Genomic DNA, 23,452 nt, shown 5'->3' on the forward strand with positions numbered 1-23,452 from the left:
CCCACTTTGTTTGATCTGAAGAGAGAAAAGAAAGGATGCCATTTAGGTTTTTTTTCATGTATTTTCCAAGATCATGGAAGAAGAAGTAAAGACAAGTGAAGTGCCTAGACAAGATCAACTCAAGTGCTTTCATTTTGCAAAATCCAAATGAGAAATTCATCTTCACTGATGAAAATTTTCTATGCAAGTCAACTTTTCTCAGCATCACTGATAAAAATAAGGAAATTAATAATAAATTATGACTGACATGAATATCCACTTAATGTATGTGAACACAACTTAGTGCCCAAATTGATCCAGTAGCTCCATGATAAACTAGACAAGGGATATATCCCTGGATTCTTTGGTTTAAAATTCATGTATTTCTGTAAAGATGGTACTTTAAAAGTCTAAACTTGAAATAATGTCTTCAACACATGACATTTCCCTTTGAGACATACATTTTTTATGGCGTGCTATTCTCACAGATTTCAATGATTTCTAGGTAAGAAGGGGGGAAATGTGGAAAATATAATCAGATAAATAGTAAACATTTAGTGTATGGATAAAATATGTAAGACAGGGTGTGCTTCTTCAGGATCCCATTCTAGTTTTGCTGGAATTATAAAACTATCCTCCCACTTACACAATAATACTGGATAATTGTAGAACTGTTTATGCCTGTACCAGAATGCATAAGGGATCCCACAGGAATATTTGTCCACCACAATGGAAGCCTTTCTAGACTGGTCTCTAACAGCTGGCAAACCATTAAATTTGAAGACAGTTTATTATGCAAAAAAAGAACAGATCTGAATGCTAAAACAACATGTACAATGATTTCCTATCTTAATCTTTCCTCTTTGCCTGTGTCAGGTAAAAATGCTTAAAGTTCCAAACTTTATGACTAAGCCAGAAAATCTTACTGCTCAACACCTGAAGAGACAAACTCAGTTTTGGACTACTATTTCAGCTGCTTACTATTCATCAGGGGCAAAATTGAGTCTATTTTTGAAAGATTGGGTGTTCATATCAAGGTAAATAAATGGCATTTTTCCTGTCTACATTTTTTTGCCAGCTCATTAGCACAGATCAAATTTCATTACTGATCATTCAACCCACTGTGGTTAGTGTTTTGACAAAATTCTATTATTATAACAGCTGAAATACCCATATATAGACACTGAAATGTAAGGATTAAGTTCAAAGTGTACAAAATTGAGAAAAATAAATAAATGCACAAAAGACAGAAAACCCAAAAGTATCAAGGTATGGACACTAAAAGACTGTGGATGACTCGTGCAGGGATAGACAGCCCTTGCATTAAATCATACTTTTACTAAAACCTCCACCTTTCTCATATGCCAATTGGAAAACAGCATAAAGAGTTCCAGCACAACATGGGAAAAACTTTCCTGGGTCCATCTTTGGCCTTTCTCATGTTAGAGGGACAGTATACTTTAAATAATCTCAAATTTTCTTGGAATATATATGGTCCATTTACAGTTTCCATAGTCTTATCAGCTTTCCAGACTGCCTGGTGTAAACAAGTGGCCATTTCTTTTAGAGCTGCTGCGAATGGCTCAAGTGCAGCTTTGGTAATGGCAGGAACAATTCTGAATAATTAAGAACAACTTGGTGAAAATAAAGACGGGGACTCTGTGACTACACACATGGTATTTTCTTCACACACCACAACAATTCCTTTAAAACTGTTACACTAAGGTAATATGTAAAGATAGTTCAGTAGGCCTCTTACTCTGAGAAAATTAATTTTTAGCAAGTGCATTCACTAAATTTCACAAGTTACATGGGTTATGTTCTTCAAAAAGATAGCTGATAGTTTCTGTATAAAGAAAGGAAAATCCTTATAGGTTCTTAGATGTTTCTACTGAAAAGGGATCAAGCAAATAATAATAATTTTCCTGTTAGTGTAAAAAACTATTTTCTTGTGTATTTAGATTCTAACAGTTTAAGTAATTCGTTTTCCATCAGTGCTCCCACTGGTTTTAACAGGATAAATGAGGGAGTACTGCTGAAAATGACAAAAGTAAAGGTATTGATAGCTGATCCAGTATTTTTCATATCGGGAGGTCAATATTTATAGCAATACCTGCAAGCTGAATCATGAGTCAACTTGGTCACCTTCTATGAAGTCTTCTCACTTCCAAAATAGAGCAAGCAGACACAAAATTACAGTTATATCGGTGAGAGATTACAGGCCAAAAAAACAATTCAATATTCTTGCTCCTTCCTCCAAATGGCCAAGGTACAAAATACAGGGGGCTGTATTTGGGGGTTGAGGTGCAACATCTCAGTTTGGGGAGAGCACAATCACGAGTGGAGATCTGGCTTGGGACAGATCTCTGTTTGGTGCCCTCCTAAGGGTTAAGGACAGACCAACAGCCTGGTGAGCTAGATTCTGGTGTCAGGAGTCTTAAACAGGGGGAAATGTGCAGGGCTGCAGATTTTAATGGCAGCATTTATGTTTCACGTAGGGAGGATGGATCCTCTGAAGCTCTCTGAAGGTGAGAAAAGAGGAAACCTTGTGAAAGAAAACTGAGGGCTGTACGAAATCAAGGTCACAGTGTTAGCTAGCCATTTAATAATAACTGTAATCAACTTTGATTGAAAGTTGATGACTGTAAGCCTACTTAATAGCCAGAGAGAAAACTGTAAGAGTTCAACTGAAATCACAGGATGAATGGCCAAGAAGTTGAAAGCAAATATTACTAACATAAAATGTGTTAGCTGAATTGCTTATTTCCATGTGGATGAGGCTTTTCTGTTATAAAGGGATATTTATCTGTCTCTGCATTGAATGGGACACATGTAAACACCCCAGGAAAGTTGGATATCCAGAGTGGTTTTGATTCCAAGTACTAGAGGCATGCTGGCACTTGGAACTAGTCTGGAGTTAACATATAATGAAAGCAAATGTTTACAAAATCATTTCCAATCACTACATTAAATATGGTTTCCCATTTTGAGGAATTTAATTAAATAGAATTAAAATAAATTAAAAATCTAAGTGATCATTTCCAATTCTCATCTGATTAAGAAAAAAACACAAAAGTTTTATTAAGAAAGATTTATTTAAATCCAAGGCTTGAGAATGACTGCTATGAGCTATTGAGAGAACATCAGTTGTTAAGTCTCAGCAAATTATGCTAGTGGGAGGGCAAATGGCAAGTAATGGAATAAAGCTTCAAGTCTTTAACCCAGCATTTACTCTGATAAAACTTATACTGATTTCATTACCAAAGTATAGACTGGCTATAATCTGCAAAGGGCTTATATTCCATCTTTCATACAGATCTAAAAACCTCAAGAAGAATCAACACAACAATAAGCTCTAAGCCAAGAAATATTATGTTAAATTGAGGAAAAAAAATTAAAAATATAATAACTTTGGATCAAAGGTTTGAAAATGAGATGTCATAATAACCAGGCATATATAATTCAAGTCTTATGAAGAGGCCACTGCAAAACCAGCTGTCTGTTTGGAAGGCATGGGCAGGAACATTTTGTCTTATGTAAAATATATTATATTTTATTTTATATTGCTTCATTGCAGCACTCCCTTCCTACTCAGGTGTTGGAGCAAACCAAGTAAAACAACATTGGGTACCTAGATTTCGGAAGGTTGCAATTTTTCAGCTTTGTGATTTGAAACACGTTGCTCCATTCCAGAACAGAAAAACATCTCAAAATTTTTAAATACAATGACAAATCACATCTATATAGCAATCAGCTCACCCAAAAAAGATACTCATAAACTCGTGTGCTTTTGTAAGAGTTAGATGCTAAGGATTTCCTTAATTATCCAAATACCATCTGTCCTAACTCTCTGTGTTTACGTTTGGTAATAAATCACAACAATATTGCGACTTTATGCCCTGTACTTTGGTTAAATGCTCTTATTAAGGAAAAAGTAATGGACAGCCATTTACAAAATGATTATTTAGACTTACATTTTCATCTAAACTGAAACTGAAGAAGCATTGTGATCAGTCCCAGCTGATCAGCAGTGTTTACCTCTTGGGTAAATAAAGACACGTATTTTGTGATGCATGCTTGTCAGAAGTTGCCAAATAAAACAAGGATTGTGTGGCTTGGATATTCCAGACCACTTTGTATATATCCAACTTCCCCCTATTAGGTCATCTTAATTGTTCAACTTATAAGTAGGTCTATTGTAAATACAAAAATAAAATTTGTCTTTAGCAATATCAAATGCACATGAAAATCCTCCTCTGTATATAGTTACATGACATGTATTACATGCTTTATGTTCCCCTTTTAGCATTTGCAGAGGAATGCATGCAGGAAATCAGCCTGCTGCACAGAGTACTTGCATTTCTTTAAGGTAAACACTGATGAAACATTTGGAAGATTGAAATAAAAACAAAAAATTTATGAGACATAAAGGTATCACATAAAATTGCTGTGAATTACAATAACATTGGCTGAATCCCAGAACAGATAATCCTTATAAAAATGCAGGAATGTTGTAAACTGTATATGAATGTCAGTGATACAGTACATTGGGAGATTCATATTACACTTGGTGCTGTGTTAGTCTCAGTCCCTGGGTTTTTCATGGCCTCAAAGATTAAAATAAATATATGTAGTATCTTTCCTTCCTCCATGAAGATATTTTATGTACACAGTTTTATTATGCTGAACAAAGATACCAAAGTCTGTTTTTTCTTGAGCTGTCAAAGTACAAAAGAAATGCAAAAAGTCCTTGCACAGATGTAGTAAAGTGCTGGATTTTATCTTTTGGCAGGTGCTCAATATGCAGCCCACATAATCACATGTTAATGACTGGAGTGTGTTAATCAGCATGCATACCTGATTCCTTCTTGCCCAAGGAAAAAAAAAATTAACAATTTAGAACGTGTTAATGCTTCTACTTTTGAAAAAATTCATGTCAATATACCGAAGTGAATTAAAAAGTTTTCAGAAATTGCTTCATAAAAATAGGAAATGTTAAAATAGGAGAAAGGAGTAAAATTACTACAGATTTAGATGAACATAAACCACAAGGCTTTTGCGAAGAACTCAGGTGAGGATTAATTCTGTTTAAGCACAGTTCACCCTAAAATATAGGGAAAGGTTTAAAATAGAATGTGCATTTGGAAAAGAAAAATTATATAATATCAAAATGAAAATAAAACAAATAAAACAAGCATGTCAACAAGAACAATTATTTGATTCTTCTTCAAATAAAATTCAATTTTATATTTCACCATCTCCACTAAACACATTATCCTGCACACTCCTAGGGAATTGTTTTATTGTTTTTAATATGAAATGTTAACATCTTTTTATGCTAAAGCTAGTAAAACTAAGTCCTTGATATTTCAAACCTTTAGACATGTGCTTAACATTATAGTTGCTGGTAGTCCTAATAAAGTAAAGTTAAGCACATACCTGAATGCCTTCTGAATCAGAACAACATGCTTAAAAAATAATTAATTCTATCATTTCTGCAATATATTTTGCATAGATGTTTATTTTATGGAAATATAAAATACCATATCCTCAGCTTTTACACACCCTTTAATTTCAGCCAAAACTCCGTACCCATGCAATTATGTATGTAGGTATTTATCTCTTTAGTTAGATAAAAATTCTAATGCACTACCTGGCATGCAGAAATAATATCACAAGCAGAGTAGAATTGCTTTCGATGATCACAAAACTCAGATTTGTACATGTAAATAACAGCTGCATGAGCAATTTAGCAGAAACAGAATTGCCAGAGTTTAGGGCATTTATGTTTGATGCATTTTATATGTTCATATTCAGCCCATAAAGGAACCAAAAATAAAATTTCAAAACATGTAATTGTATCTATAACTTTCGAGAATTTGAAGCCATGAATTTATATAACAACAAATTCACAGTGTTTAGCATGTGTAAATGTTTTTCAATGATCTTCCCTAAACACCTGAATTTATCTTCCTCAAAGGGAAGAACCTTCAACATGAGAAGTTAATAACATGGAGCAGGAGGTGGGGGGAGCAACAGGATTGTGCCTGTTTTATGTAGAGACAGAAGCACCAAAATATTAAAACCTTTAGGGTACCACCTATTTCTGTCTTTCTGATGACAGTAGCTTTGCTAAAGCTTTATATAGTAAAATGTGATACTTGGTGATTTAAAATTATTTTAAAAGTAACAAATTAATGTGATAGGAAAAGATCTTCAATTTCTCTGCTGCATATATAAATTTGCTCTCAGTACTGCTGAGATGTACACACAGCCACAGTGGAAAGGTAGGAAGCCTTTCACTCCTTTGGCAAGAATTCAACAAAAGATAGAGTCTTGACGTAATTATGAAATATCTGTCAATGCTGCCATTTGAGATAAAATCCAATGAGATACATTAGTTTCTAAATCCAAGGGGTGTCTGAATGATGCAACAAAACGTACAGGGAAACACAGCCTATATTTGGAGACAAATAATTTTATTTGTGTATGTATCTGTGCCTGGTTTCCCTCAGTCCCAGGGAAATAACACCCGTCGTTGAGACTGGATTTGCTGCGGGGGTTCCCTGTGAGAGTCCCTCCCATCCAAAGAACAGCAGAGCAAAAGAGAGCTGCCTGCCCTCATCCAGTGCATGCCTCACTACCTCCCACTGCTAACTGCTCTGGGGTTAGGGGGAAACAGCAGAGGGAAAAGAAAAGGCTGTGGTGACCACCTACAAGTGATCCCCACAATGCCTGCTGGCTCCTCTCAACCCCTGCTTGTTACCAGGACTGGGGGTGGGAAGAGGACTTGCCCCTCTGTGGGTTATCTACTCTTGGGAACAGGTGAGAAATTGTGCATTTTGGAGAAAGGCTCCAGATTTCTTTGGATTAAAGATGCTAAAATTTATTGTTCATGAGTCCCATGTCCAGCCTTAATAGTATGGGAATACTATCACCCCGTTCCTCAAAGAAGGTAAAGTCGCTTCTCCATCTAAATTTCTTGTTGGCCCTGCTTTCTCCTGATATGTCACAGCAAAAATAAAAAAAAAAAATCTTTGCAATTTACCTCATGGGCTTTGTGGGACTCTGTGTGAAGATGGAGGCCATTCCTGGTTCCCCAGTGAGCAAACATATTAATATTTTCCATTTCTTTACATGCTGGCCAATAAATATATTACCAGGATACAACAACTCAATTACTAATAAATTTAGCAAAATTAAGTATTTTTGGCCTTTTCCACTCATCCTCTCTGTTGCCTTATCAGAGAGATATTTTGGATTCAATCTAAAAATTTGACTATTTTCTTCCTTGCTTTTCACTGTCTCATTGGACAAGGCACAATACTTACACCGTTATCTTAGTACCACTTTGCCCTCTTCCCTACAGTTTACCACAACTAATAGATAGGGCCTTAGCCCAAAAATAGATTTTATTTTCTAGTAGGGCTACAACCAGCAATAAATACCCAGAGATCCAGGTATTTTCATACTAAGTTACAGTTAGAAACATATTTTTTTCAGCTCAGTGCTATGATTTTACAAAAATCTTTGGGTTCCTTTATCTTCACCCCCACTGTAACATCAAATTGGTTGGTGATATGATACTGACAGTATAAGTCATTACAGGTCTGACGTTACAGTTGTTACACATTGCTGAATCTGTCAAATGGAAAGGGAGCACAAAGGGAATTTCCAAATGCAGCTGCTATTTCCCATTTGTTAAGTCCTTTTATTACACCATATAAGTACACAGCTGGGAAATACTACAGAGTAGGAGTTAAAACAAAATATTTTGGCTTCCAGACATTCAGAATACACAAAGGACTCAGTGGAAAGCAATGCCTGATATCAAAAGGGAGTGAAAGTTTGAAAACATTTCTAGCCAGTGTGTTTTTTTCCTGATAATGAACAATGTAGTTTAAAGGTATCTTACAGAAAGTGCTGCGTACCATAAATGTTGGGTAAAAACACAGTTTTTTTTCACTAAAATTGCCCTCCTACGGTATCTTTTCTAAACTTGAGATCTGTACAGCCCTCGTAGAAAATTATGATGCATACTGTGTGCTCTTTCAAATTCCAGTGAACTCCTTAGTAGTTTTAAGGACAGAAAGGATACAGGATTGTGCTCTTAATTAGATACCAGATAAAAGAGAAATTTTTCCTCCCCATATGTCGACACAGCATTCTTTGAATTTACTATCTTTTAAGCAGACAACACACATTATTGATGCATTTTAATGACAGCACTACTGTCTTTACTTTCAAAGTAAATGCTATGAACAGGTGCTTCTTCAAATCTGCTTCTAAAGGATCCGTCTGGGAAAGGTCAGAAAGTGCTTACCTTCTGGGAATTTGGGTTTATTAAGTAAAAAAAAGCGGCCAGTGCCACAGCACCTATCTCAGAATTGCCCAACCCACCTCCTGGAATCTGTCTTTCTGGAAAGAAACATCTATCCTCCCTCTGAGGAGCATGAACATGTTTTCATCAGGATAGTTGCAGGCCCCTCTAAAGTCTTTCTTAACAATATAAATGCCTGCTTGACTGAGATACTTCAGAGAAAGTTTCTGCAATGAATATAGGCTTAAATGTTTGCTGATAAAGAACATATTTAAGTAAGAAAAAAATAATGAAAAATCAAACAAGGAACTTAAATGACAGTCCTTCAAGGAGGAAAAAAAAATTCCCCAGTTCACTGTTGTGATCTCACAACATAACTAAGTCACCTAACTTTAAATACACTTGGACCTTGCTCTGTACATTTAGAACTCTTTTAATTGCAACCAAAAAACATGTCTCTAGAATTTCAGTCTTCACTGGTAGCCAAGCCTTGTAAATTAGACCCTGCTTTGAGCTGGGAAGGAAAAAAAAATCCATTTGGTTTAGCTGAGAGCTTGTGAAATAAGGTTGACATATATCCACCACCAGATTTAAGCCTAGGGACTTGTGGAAACTGCTAATGATTTTCAGGACATTAACCTACATGGAATATTTACTGGAAAAAGGAGATAGGAAAACCAGAGTGCTAAGTCCCTCAAGCAAAGTTTATGCACCTGTTCTGAAACCTGAGAGGCTGTGCAGTGATTCGTGCCTGTCCAGAGGTACAGCGAGTGTTGACATGACAGTGCAGCGTTAGGAAAGGAAGCAGAGATTGCTCTCTGCCACTGGGACTACAAACCCCTTCAGAGCAATATGAGCACAAATGATCACACTGTACAAGGGCCAACCATTTTGGCTCACTCCAGGTCCAAGGAACAGGCTGAACCAAAAAAAAAAAAAATTGCATGGAGGGATTGCTGGAATCTAGGAGTTCCTTTCTCTCTAGGACACAGAGTATTTTTATCTATGGTACTGGTGTCCTAACATCAAAATTCCAAGAGTGCACCTGCCTCTCAGAATGAATGGAGAAGTAGCTGATGAATTCACAGATTAACTTTTTCCATCAACAAACTGGATCAGTCCTTTCTAGTCTGCATGCAGCTTGTCCTCCTGATAACACAGAAGTTAAAATTATTCTAATGCCTTTATTGCATAACTTGGGCAAAAGAATGACTCACTGTCCAAAATTCTGAATATAAACCATATATACAACTTACAACCTACTTCTCCAAATTACTAAGCTATAATAATTTTTCTTTAAAGTGATTTTGCAGTGGAAGTTTTGCCTTCTTCATGACAATCACCCAAATACCCAAGAATATTTTAGGCCTGACAAAGTTCTGCACTGGGTTAAATTGTGCATTATAGATTAGATAGCAATTTTCTGGTTTGGTTTGATCTCTTCAATCAATTGGATTTTAGGAGAGAAAAAAAACAACATTATATGAACAAAATAAATCTTATTGCAGTTCTATTATTTAACTATTTCCAGACATGATAATAGGTACAAAGAACTCTGGTATCTCTGCTGATTAATGCATTAGATTTATTATATCTAGTAAAATATTAAATGAGACCATTATTGTTGGTGGTGCTAAAAACATTCTGCAATTGTGCTTAACATTATTAAAATCTGGTGATTTGTACCAGAAAAAAAAAAAAGATATTTCTAAAAAAAAATTGCTCATAGATATTTAATAGAAATTGAGAAATTTTATGAAAATGCAGATTACTCTTTTTAAGCTAATTGTCTGAATTTAAGATTTTTGAAAGTCACTTTCTAGAGAGTCTGAAATTATGATATGCTAAATTTACAGAGCACCTGGCTGCTCCACATATCTTAATTCCATTTCTGAGGAACACACACAAGGGAAATAAATTGACAAAGATGCTTTGCCCATTCAGCCTTCATTCAGCCTGCCCATTTATTGCAGAGTTTTGGGGATTCAGAGACAGAGCTACAAACACTAAATAAATTTTATTTAGGCTACTGAAGAGACCAGGGATAATATGTCTGATCATTTCCAATGTCACTTGTGACTAAGTGGTGATCTAGCTACTTTTAAACACCTTTCACCTCCACAAAAAGTTGTAATTTCCTAAAAGCACAGTAGTATGTTTGTGTCACCTAAAATGCCAGCTTCTTTGTTGCCGTGTAAAGATATAATATTCTAGATTTGATAGGTCCTGTTTCTGGGAGATGAGTAAAAAAAATACATTAAAGTTTCTTCCTTTAGCACAACACTTTGCAGATGACAAACAGTTGTGAGCTACATCCCCCTGTCAGAAATTAATGCTTGAATATATGAGCTAGAGAGGTTATGACATAAATCAAGGTATGAATGAAAACATGATAAATAGATGCATTTCCTTTCAGAAGGTGAACTCATCAAATGACCTCATTCCAATAGACCTGTATACTTAAGTAAATTATACAATTGTAATTTAAAATTACACCATACAATGTTGATCTACTGCCGACGCTTTACCATTTAAAATGCTTTACACCTGCACACGTCTTCCCAAAAGGCAGTGAGCAATCTCCTACAACACTAAATCTGGAAAGCCCCTGTGGGGATGGCGAAACTCACCATTCTGTGTTGGGCTGAGATTACTCCATCCCACTCGGGGTCCTGCTGGATGGTGGTGACCAGGGTCGGTAGCTCCTCAGAGTGAGGTTTGTTGTGCATGACATTGTGTAGAGGCAGATGAGAGGCCGCGTGCTGATCACTGTTGCCCTCCTCCTTGTCTCGTGATGCTAAGTCCTGGGTCATTGTTTCCTCTCCATCAGCTGCACATGCAAATGGAGAGGTAGCCTGCTTGGAAGACATTCTTCTGCGAGACAAGAAAAGGGGACAAAAAAAAAAAATATTGGTGCTCAGTGACAAAAAAAATCAAGCTCAAAACAGTCCTCTGAGTGCATCATACCTGCCTAGAACAGTAACAAATTAATCACCTGCAGTCAACAGAAGTACTCTAAAAAGCACAGGCTTGGGGGTCTGGATCCAAAACACTGCGGAGAAGTGTTCCTTTACGCCAAGACAAGGTCAGGGTTAAGTTATATGACATCATTCTATTCATTTAGACTTGTCAAACAATATAATTTTCTCCAGCCATAAGAAAATAGTGCTTTTATTGGTATTTCATGTTGATTTTGTTGATGAGTTCAATTCTTTAAACTCTTACTCCCATAAGCAACCTGAAGATTACAAGCAAATGTTTAAAGGAGAGAGCTCATCATGCTTGCCTGATTCCTTTGCAAGCAGAAGATGCTTTCTACATATAAGAAAATCAATTTTAAATCCATTTCAAAATCTGCTAAATGAGTCCTTTTGCTGTTTGCTTAAAGGTGTACTGCTTTTAGATGGTTTAAAATTTTGCCCAGTTTTACTTTTCAGAAAGTGTTTTGAGAAACTCATGTGAAAAGTGTTCTCAGCCTAAAAGGTTTATTAAATGGATGGATAATACCTTAGTAACATTTTACAGTTCAAACAAAAAACCTAAAGTAATTATGTTTCCTTTCATATTAGACATGAAATACAGGATATAGCTCAACAAAATACTTTAAATTACTTAAAAGTGCAATGAATAAATGCACTGATTTATGTTAAATGCCTTTTCCTAATAATGGCCTCTTACTACCATCTCATATGCAAACACAGCTTTCGCCACAGTTTCTGCACTTAGATGAAAATATTACTGACTTCAACTTAAAATCTGAAAACACTGTCATTTAAATTTTCTAGTAAGATTAACTGCAACTGTTAAAACAATCATTAATAAACTTGAAAAGGGACAGCTAAAATATATTAGTTATTTTCCCAGGTCTTAGTAACTTCAGAATATCCTTGACACCGAAATTGCTGAGAAACTAAGGAATAAGATCTTCACCTTAATTGCTTTTTAACAATAATTGATTTCATACCATTTCTTTAAAAATGCACAAATCAGTTAACATAGGAAACCACATGAGCATTTTTCAAATTAGCAAATCATTAACTTGCTAGTACTGTTTCTACAGACAAATAAATACTGATTAAAGGGTCTGGAAATCTGAGACTAACAGTTAAATTTACAAATCTGTCACATGCTTTCATGAATATTACAGTGAAGGAAATATCAAGTGCAAAGAAAAATAATTAAGTTAATTCCAATTTAAACAGTAGTTTTTATGTAGCAGCCTGTGTTTCACATAGGATTTAACAGCTAATGCTAAATTTCTCACAATTAATGAGGGAGTTCAGATTTAGTATCCTACAGTGAAAAAAAATTAATATAGGATCAACTAATCTAATTATGTACAGTTCAATATGAAAGTATTACAAGCTTTGAAGTGCTCTGAAACATATTAAAACACTGATACCTATTTAGAATAACTATTCTGTAAATAGAGATAATCCTGCCTCTTAAACTCGATACTGGTGGGGGAAAAAAGGTTTGTGTTTTCTTTAGGGAAGCCTAAGTGTAAGTGGGAGTCTAACATGAGTGCTGCCAATAAGCAGAACTGAGGAATTTAAACCGTGCATTACATTCTTCCTATGCTAAAGAATTTGCGTTGATGCTACAGAGAACATGCCAAGAGTTCAGCAACCGGCGTTATCGTGTGTACTTCAAAAGGTTCTGGCTCATAATTGCTATGATCCAAGATAAAATAAAAGGTTGCTTTCCCTTTTCTCATTAAAGTAGTCACATTAATGCAATCACTCACATGAAAATATAAGTCGTGCTTTGCGTAATTTGAAAACCCGACATGAAAACCGAAAGTCACAATAAAGGTTTTTCCTTTCTTTCACCTTCCCAACAGATCTCATTCCTGTTTCATACTGAACGAGCTTCTGTGTAAAGCAAGAGCTATGGCTGTTTCTTCACCATAAATTAATCATGACACAAAACTAGGAATGAAAATGTCTCTTAAGAATAATTTCAACTACAAACTGCACCAATGAATAATACTGCACAATCCTAATTAAACACAACTCTGCAGCTGCAAAAATAGGCTGAATCTGTCCAAAGCTACGAGTTGGCTTTAAAGGCTGGTTTGTTAGGGACTGTTTTCTTAAGGAAGGCTGGGCCCTCAGTCTTAATCAGCCAATAAATTATTTCCTGCAATTACATTAAATAGAAAATTATCTTCAAATTGGGAATGTTAATTGAAAATCAAAATTCAGACTGAAGTTTAGAAATTACATGCTGAATATAATTAGTCTAGAAAGGCTTCACCTCTATTTCATAAACAGGCTTTTGGTGTTTCCCCAAGTGACCATTCAGCAAAGCTATCTACTGGTAATGCACTATAGGGGAAGCATTTTTTCCTTGACACGTACACTAATGTACTTTCCTCTTATTCATGACGTTTTAAACACAATTCAATAAAAATATCCATTCAATTGCTGTAAAGTTGATTGCATCAAGAGAAGGGACTTTGTTAACAATAAAAATAAAATTATAAAAAGTCCCATTGACTAATAATCTCAAGCCATGCCCAGCAGCTTTTTTCTGCACTGGAGTAAGAGAACAGACCAAGGGTAGGGTTCAAGTGTTTCCTAGCTCCACCCACCACTTTTCTCCACTGCTGCATTATGGACAGACACCTTCCATGCTGCACTTTAGTCAGTCACCTATAGTCTTGGAGCCTGGAAGGGAAGACAGGCTCAGGCAGGCCTCCCAGGCACTTGTTTTCTTGTGGCATAATTTTAGGGGCATGTTTCACTTCTATTTTCTCCAAAGGTTTGCTAAAACAACTAGATTTAATGGTAACTTTTTGGTTATTAGATTTAAAACATTGGATTTAAAGGCACAGATGTGCCTACAGATGTGTGGGGGCCTGTTAGATTAAGCCCTCCACATTCTTTTTCCAGTACAATCATTAATTCAGTGAATATAGTTCACTTGGACATGGTTTTCTGAGGGTGTCCAGTTATGCCTGGGTTTCCAATCAGGAAAGCAGAGCAAATTTAAACTCTGCAGATGGGTGTTATCCAGCAATTTGGGAGAATTCTGAACACATGATTCCATCAGGTCAAAAGGCAGAGTTCAGTCAATAACTTCAAGGTCTCATTCAATTCCAGTGGAGAAGACTCTGGCCCAGCTGAGTCGTTTATGTTTATGATAAAATTAAGCCGTAGAGCAGCGTGTTGTGTTAAAATATTTCAATGTTAAAATATGAGCATGAATAGCAGCCAAATTTTAAGCCATAACAACTTCCCAATTTTATATTTAAAATATTCAAAACGCATTTGCTAAAAATCCCTGCTGAGAGGGGAGGGGGGAATCAATATTCATAATAAATAAGGCTTGTAAAACGTATCAGAAATTTACTAATTTCCATTATAATTTATTTTAATTTTTTTCTGCTATTATCAATTAAACTTACTGGAATGTTTTTTTTAAAAAAAAAAAAAGTTTCTGATAAAAAAATATCTCCCTAGTTATAACCCCTGCAAACAGGGGTTTATAATGGAAGTGCTGACACAACCCTAACTACAGCAGCGCAAATGGTGCCGCTATAATACACAAAATCAAGTTCTATTATTCTAAACTATCCTCGCTCGGGGGGTTTTCTTTACTGTGCTCCCAGACAAACTGCTGAAGCATGAAAAATTTAAATGCAATCAAGTGGGTCCAATTCTACTTTACTAGAACAAGTGTCTACAGTGGTACAATCTTAAAAGAAGATGCAACAGATTTGTTTGGTGCTTTTCTTTCTTTTTTCTTTTTTAGCTGTTTATTTATAATACTGTGCAGTGGAGATAAAATAAGAGAGGAAATTACACTCACATTATATCAGTATATTGATTACACAGCACACAATCAGAAAGAAAACTACATTGTGAAATTGTTGCTTTGGTTAAATTGACAGATTAGCTGAACACAGCAATCACTAAAGGTGGAAAATATATCTAATGGGTATGAGAAAAGGTTGAAAAAGGCCCTAATTAACTGAAGTCCTATCACCTACTCAAGTCTGAGAATTTAAAAAATCTTGAACCATATTTTCCAACACTAGAATAAATTCTACCTCATTTTGAATTTGAGACATAAACAAAATGTGATCATTTATCAAAAGGTCAGCAAACTTGAAGGATTGGACCCCAGTTTCAAACAGACTCAGGTAGAAAACTAAAATTGAACTCCTACAGGCTTTTTTTACCTACAAAAAGCTAAACAGAGTCCCAAACAGCTTCATTTGCTATAGATATGACCTGATTTTTTATTTTAAACCAGAGAAGAAATTCTCTCTGCCCTAAAGAAGACTGCCAGTCATATTCAAAGAACATTGGTTTTCCTTTTTTCCTACATCCAATGTGTGTTATACCTTTCTAAATGCAAATATTAATACTTTTTTTTTGTCTAAGGTTTTCCTACGGTCTCAAGTTCTTAAAAAAATGTGTATCCTCTTTTTGAAAACAATTAGCTGATAGTCCTGACATAAAAGGTTTCCAAAGCATGAAAAATCATCCATCCCTGTTGACTGCTCAAATGATTAAATGTTACAGTAGAAATTAAGGCAAGACGTGGAGTTTCAGCTGCCAGACATTTCAGAATCAAGCTACGAAGTACAACAACAGATAACAACAATGACCCAGACACCATTCCAAAAACATAAAAACTGAGCAACAACAATAAGATATATGACAAAGCAGACTTATAGTTGGCTGGGGGCTCTTGCTTCTGCTCTGCTCCACCCTCACAAAGCATTCATAAACCTAGAGGCATGTCTACACTGCAGCCACATAAATGACTGCTTTGTAATGCTCAGATATCCAAACTAATTTTAAACAAGCTTGCTTCTGATAGCTCTCCAACTACAGTAGCGTGGTGCTCAGATGGACTAATTCATCCTGCTTTAGTGACTGCAGCAGAGACATAACCCAGGTCTACAGCTCCAGCAGTAGATTGGAATCAGATTAGATTAGAAATATATTCACTTACAGAGCTTTTATGAACAGTCTCCATTCCTTTTCCCCAAAGTGCCAGATTAAAGTACTTAAGTGCATGATTAACTGTAAGTATGCAAGCAGTCCACTAATTTCAAATTGGACTACTCAGTTTCAAAAAGTTAAGCACATGTCTAAGTGCTTTGGTGACTCCAGAACTAAATAAATTAAAAGAAACCATTTTTAGAAATACACAGAACCTTTTAGGCATTTCCTTCTAAACTTTTATGCTAACCTGTTGTTCATAACTAAAAAAAAAAAAAAAAAAAAAAAATCAGCCATAGCATCTTATCCCTTCCCAAATTTTAAAATATGGATACTCTTCTCCTAATTTTAAACTGGTTATAGGACCCTCACTCACAAATCATCACTTAACTTTGGTGTATATTAGACGCATTGTAGCTCAGATAGACTTAAATAAAAATGAATGTGCTTTGGCAATAGCCAAAATATTTTGCAGGTCTACCCTGTAAAATAATGTTGTGTAGGCAGAACCCAGGAATGTATTTCACTGTAAAGCTAATGCTGTAATCGTTATGCCGTTTTAGAATATACAACTATTTCCTAAAATGATGAAATCTCATCTCTCTTTTCAAGGAGAATTAGGAACACAATTGAACAGTTAGTAAATTATTTTGTACTCCAGGGGCCCCACACCTCAACATAAATCCCTCTTCATAAAGCCCCAATAGCTTGAGAAGGCTGCAAAGGGAGAGAATCTGTTTCTGTTCCTGGCTCTGAGTCACAGCGAGGCCTCAGGCCAATCAGCTCAGCTCCCTCAAGCTCTTCCTTGGCTTCATTTTTCAGGAATTCTACATGAATTAGTTACATATAGATCATAAACAGCATTGCAAGATTAGAGAGTTTATGGTAATCACAGGAACCACCTTGGAAATAAAAGGGCGGGAGGGGGAGTGGAAGCAAATGTGATTCAAGAAATGACAGCTAAAATGTTAACTGAGCACCCAAATCTCTGGCTGAAATAAGCATCAAGCTAAGCAATACACCCACGGCTTCCAAGATACACACTCAGCTATTCTTGCATTTGTTTTTCCAATCCAGGCAAATTACACTTCTGCTAATAGATACGAATCCAAATCACAAAGTTTGACTTTAGATTCAGACTTCCTCAAAGCTCAGAGGGTTGGGAACAACTTTTATGGTATTTCTTCTCATTTGAAAAGAAAAGAATATGAGGGGAAAAAAGACAGCTCCTTTGAATTTTTTTGAAAGTAATTTTCTTATGTTCTGCTGTTAGAGTGACCTTCCCAGCCATGCAGCTATGGTGAACTACTAGGATTAGGAAACGAGCTCTTGTCTCTTCACCTGGTTGCTGAAAGCATCAAAATGGACACAGCAAAGCAGCCTCACAACCCCTCTGGGCTTTTCAGGGAAAATCCAAAATGTCTGTTTGGATTCATAAATGCCAAAATCACAACCTATCTTTTTAGCAGGCTAAATACTCCATTCTCTTTATCCCCTACCAGAAGTTTTCACTGAAAATGCCTAAGGTGAACAAAGCCACATTGAAAGCAGTAAAAGAGCAGTGAAAGAATAATCATTTAGCACCTGGGATGTGCTCATCTTCAGTCACTGTAGTTAATATTTTCTATAGTTTATATTTAGCTGACAATATTGCTGTCACATTATTTAAACAGCTTGAGACTGTTCTTTGGACTGGAGCTCATATGCCCTGGAATGCTTTGACTCATGAATTGTTTCTCCTGATAATGTTACATCACGTAACCACCTCTGTTTAATTGGTTGATATTAGCTTCTCAGTGATGGCTGCCTTTAAAGTCCTATGACTGGGCCATGTGTCTCTGGATATCCAATTTCTTACTGTTGGAAAAAGAAGAAAAAAAAAAAAAAAAAAAAGGCAGTGCTGACTTCCAGCTATCTTTACCAATAATTATGGGAACAAGAGTGAGCGTGCCAAGAATTTATCCATCAGCAACTTATTAGGATTTGTTTTTCTAGGCAGCAAGTAAGAGAAAATACAATATAAATAAAAGCAATCCTTAGCAATAAAATTAGAAAACAATGCTTGCTATAAATAAGCATTAATCCACATATTTTGATGGACCAGAATTACTTAATTGTTTATCTGAATGATTATATAAATGGTTTTGATAAAGGATGCCTAAAAATACTAAAATAGAAAAAACTTATTTTAGCATATTTAGACTTTGAGACTTTATACAGAAGAGAAAAATAATTTTTTTTTTTCCCTTACAAAACCAGTCAAGAAGTTGTTTTAATAACTAAAAATCTTCCTGATCACGCTTAGACCTGGTGGGCATAAGTTCCTGAAAGGTTCATTAAATCCTTTCAAGGCTCCACTAAAAACATGATGCAATGGTAAGATACAGTATTCTTACATTATTTCCCTCCATGGTACATTTTCAGGAGTTGCCTAAGATTCCATGTAATGAGCTAAACAGTTAATTTTCGATCCTACAGGTGTGAAAGGTCACATGCCATCTCTCTGCATTTCAGAACAGAAATATCAATACAGCCTGACTTCTCTCCCCCCCTCCCATTTCCTACTCCCTCCTTTCCATATTTTTAGTTCTCAGCTCTAAGTCAAACCAAGCAGCTCAGCAGACAGAAATGAAGTATCAGTTTCAGGCACACCTGTAACCTGTTGTACTAAAGTACCAAATTAGAACCTCCATGTAACACAAAACAATGGCCCTGCAGCTCAGTTACAGATTTTTCCTTTTAATACAAACTTTATACTACAAGCCTAAAAACATTTCTAGCAGGCAAAACATTTCTGATTCAGTAGAGGTTATGCAAGCATCAAAGCACTTAAATATAGGTGCCAAACCACATTGCCAGGAGCTCTTAGTATTGTGAAGTACTGCTACCTGACAGCTCAGTGAATATAAAATTGCTTGTTTCTCCAACTGAAGACAATCAAATTGTCACCTTCCATTGTAATAACACACAACTTGAGATCAGCAAAGTGCCAACACAATTACCAGGAAGAAACAAAATGTAACAAAAATATCAGATCTAAAATTCTCTAAAGGGTAAACACTTCCATCTGGCTATTCACACACACACACACAAAAAAAAAGAAATATGAGAGATTCAGATGAGAGGTTTTATTCTCACTATCAAATATCCTAGTTTATTTAGCAATAAAATTTATTTGTAAAATAGAAAAAATAGCAAAGGAGGTGATTCATGAAACATTAAAAATAAACACAGGGCAGAACTGTGCTGGGATTTTACTTGTGCACATTTAAAGTGCTGCAAGGGTCAGTAGAGTTGCTGCTAGGGACGAGCATACATATCTGTATTGTTGTTATTATAAACTCATATATGTGAGGTTTCATAAAAATTAATTCTAACTGGCACACGGCGTACTTTGGCACAAGCTACACATGACGTGCCACTTTTATTTGTTTATTTAAATGACTTCACTCTAAGAACTGAAAATGAAGTTTGAACTGCAGTCTGCCTCAGAACTGGGACTTTCAGGATATTAAAATCCAAGGAAAACCTTTGAAGGAGGTAATCTGAATACATGAAAAATAGCATTTTCACGATATATTTCTTGAGGTTATTCAGCAAGTGGCCTACATATTCAGGAGTGAAATTTGCATTTTGGTGATGCAGAGATCTAATAACTAGAAATTGTTTTATATCTACAGTAGCTTTGGGCATCCTATAAGCTACAAAAGAGTGTCCTAGGTAGGATATATACATGGAAAACTATTTTCATCTGGTTCACAGAAATGAAATGAAACTTCTTGAAAAATTTGCACTGTAGGGTGATATCATGGATTATCTTTTCTGTGCTGACATTCCATTCACTACTAACACACACACAAAGTTTCTGTACATTTCCTGATGAAAATGCACATCACCTTCACATACTCTTTAAGGTTTCCCCAGCTATGGGAAAGTTAGAAAAGAAGAGAAAAGAGCAAAGCCAAGACTCAGTCTTTGACATCAGCTTTTCTCTGAAGGACTATTAAGGAATGGCAGTAATGGTCAAGGAGCTTCTTTTCCACCCTGCACAGCTGCACCAGAGCCAGATATAATCCTAACCCTTTGGATAAAGCAGGCAAAAGCACTATTTAAACACATTGTTGGCCTTGCAGAAGAGGATAAAATGCAGCTCCACATATCCAGCCAGGAATTCCTACTGTGCCTTGTCTCAGGTGCCTCATCCACAGGAGCTCAGGTGCCACACAGAAAAGCTGGATTTTCCAACTGCAGGCTGCTCCCAGGATTTGCCCTTTGATGATTGCTCTTGTGGGCTGGACTGAGACACACAACAGCAGCAGCAGGAACAGAGGAAAAAAGGAAGGTAGCAAAAACCCAAAACTATTTTAAAAGCCCAAGCATTTTAATCAGATAAAACATAACTAGACACAATGCCCATTTTTGTGAAACTTTGGGGAGTTCTGATTTCTGTTCAGGGTCCTTACAAACAGGCTTTTAGAAGGCAGCATTGTGCACAATATTGCTTTGTTTTGATCTAAGGTCTACACAATATGATCATTACCTGTGTGCACAATGGGAAGCCCAAAATGTGTTTACAGCCCTCATTCACCAGTGAGCTGCAGCTACTACTGGGAAAGGAGAGGGTAGTCTGAGGCAGCATTATGTTCAGAAAAAGATTACATGCCTAGCTAAATCTACTCAGGAAATATTTGAGAAAGACCCTTATTTGACAGGCACTGTGGCCAAGATAAAGTGTGGTAACATGTCTCTTTCTCCCCCCAAACTCTCCACTGCTTGGGTTGTGCAACAGCATGGGAACCTTTTTATTTTAATTACCTTCACTACAAAAATATGAAGAAAAATGATAAATAATTACAACACTCTAAGAAATCAAATAAAGTAAAACAAAACATTTTCTCCTCTATTAATTAAGGTAATCAGCTGCTATTAAGTGCAAACAATTTAAAGTTCAATTTATTGAGACTTTGAACCTCCTATCCTTTCACAAGCTCTACAGGTGAAATATCTACCAATTTTAACTGACTTTAAAAAATGCCTGAAATAAATAAGACATTGTCTTAGCATGACATACTAAACATCAAATATTTTAACTGTCATTTGGTTTAAAAAATAAATTGCTTAATACTAACCTGATTCCCAAATAAAGTTTTGTATTTTTTAAGGAATTCACTAAGGTATCTAAGAACTAGGCACTAAAAAAATCAGAGAACATTAAAAAGTAATCATCACAGGAGAAACTTACACCCCTTCACTATTCAGCTTGAAGAAATCAAGCAGCAGCAGTCCCTGCATGCAGCACTCTGAAACTGCATCAGTTGCAAAGCAAACTACAAACTCTCTCTTTCTTTTGGTTTCAGTTCTGTAACGCACCACAAAACTGTTAAAAAGAAATAATCTGCAGCAATTGAGGACCCTCAGCTACCCTGCTTCCACAGAAGGTTATAGAATACAGCATCTGCTCTGAGAAGGAAACATGCATATCAAAATCAACCATAAGGGTAAAGGTGAAGAGTGCTCAGGCTCTGAATTGCTCCACATTTCTGAGTGTTCAAAGTTCAGTGTCAGTAATTTTAAATGTGTTAAAGAACATAATAAAGAATAACTATCAGAGTACAAAATAAAACACAAGCCAGCACAAAACCAAAGGCTCAGATTGTTTCCAAATAATTAGAAAGTTAAAAGGCCAGTGGTCTAAAATGCAGACTTAAAATATTGTCAGTGATTTTAAATATTTTGCCATTACCCTGCACATCCAGTTAGATCTCCTGCTAGATTAGATTTTGGCTGAGGCTGAAATATTCTTCTATAACTTGTGATACAGTATGTTTACCATTGAAATATAGAGTGCCTTATTGAGGTTTTCATCTCTGACCTATTTTTTCCTTTATATTAAGGATAATACATACAATCTGCATTTCTAAGGAAGTCTTGTCTGTTCAAACAGTGCCACTTTTTTTTTTTGCTCAGGGCTATATTTTGTAACCATTCCCCACTTATGTTTATTGGTAATAATTTATAATATATAAGTAAACAGTGCATAATATATGCAGACTATTACTTCAAAACCTAGATTTGAACAGTTTCGTTTTCTCATGGACATTTGTGGAAGGATCTGTTAACAATTTCAAAAGCTGAGCCATACGGAACACGATGCATGCATTACATACACACAGATTTGCAGGCAGGTTTAGTTGGTACAGCTATCCTCACCACCACGAACCATAAAAAAGACAGTCCATTGCCTGTGGTTCTAACCCAAATATGTATAGAACTGAAAATAAATATATCTTTTAATCTAGGAATTATGACACAGACACAGAATCCTCACAGAACTTTTGAGAATGGGTCAGATCCTCAGATGCTGTAAATCAGAGCAGTTGTATTGAGGTTAACTCAATCCTATTTATTCATCTAAAGATATATCCTTAACAACTTTTCTTGGCATTGAAATTTATGTTGGATCTTTTTGCAGTATGGAATTTCTGTGTTTTCTGTGAAAAACTGACTACTAGTATTAGCAGGAATCATATGACACGATAATATTCCTCCAAACACTCATTGCAGAGAAATGCAAAAATAGTAAGGTAGATTAGGAATAGTAGCAGACTGTATCCATTGCTCTCAGTATTTTTAAAGTGTATTCCTCTTGAACTGATTCAAAACAACAAGATCTCTTCACTTACACAGACAAGAACTTTCAAAAAAAAAAACCGAAAAAAATTTCTTCTCCAACTGGCATAAGTGCTTATAGCAGATCACAATGTGGGGAGGAATCAAACACAAACTACTGAAACAGAAATAATTTATGTTTTAATTTGAGCATGAGTTCTTGGGCCGCTACTTGGCAAAGCACTGCAGTCCAGCAGCTCCTGTGGAGCAAGGTCATGAAGGAGATGGGGGTCATCCAAATACGTAAGACCCCCAGCGCAGCAGGCACAGACTCTGCACTAATTATTTGAGGTCACTTCAGTGCCCAGCTCACAACCACGCTGGCAGCCTCCCCATGGCATTAGCACCATGCAGAGCAGGGCTGAGGTGACAGGATGAGGGCAGGTGCCCATCAGCCCATCAGGAGGCACACATTTGGGCAGACAAAAATAAAGTGTCAAAAGCAAAGACCCTTTTGGTTTCTTTCTGCTGTATCAATTTTGGTCATTGAGGTTTTGGAAGCTGATTCAGGCAGGGAAAAGCC

General features: G+C 36.1%; 1 protein-coding gene across 23 annotated transcripts in view; it reads right to left on the reverse strand.

Moving 5' to 3' along the window:
- SOX6 (SRY-box transcription factor 6) overlaps positions 1 to 23,452 on the reverse strand; it is a 371,335-nt gene that overhangs the window by 218,319 nt on the left and 129,564 nt on the right. For 20 of the 23 annotated variants that reach the window (XM_021525593.4, XM_085581448.1, XM_021525597.4 and 17 more), the window contains one exon: positions 10,930 to 11,173. In XM_021525593.4, the coding sequence (XP_021381268.2) occupies positions 10,930 to 11,169 (240 nt within the window). In that variant the 5' untranslated portion in view covers positions 11,170 to 11,173. The remainder of the gene's footprint in view (positions 1 to 10,929; positions 11,174 to 23,452) is intronic. The other 3 variants (XM_077784278.2, XM_085581444.1, XM_085581443.1) reach the window with 1 other exon arrangement.

Source organism: Lonchura striata, chromosome 5 (genome assembly GCF_050655825.1).
Source record: "Lonchura striata isolate lonStrDom1 chromosome 5, ASM5065582v1, whole genome shotgun sequence".
Taxonomy (NCBI): domain Eukaryota; kingdom Metazoa; phylum Chordata; class Aves; order Passeriformes; family Estrildidae; genus Lonchura; species Lonchura striata.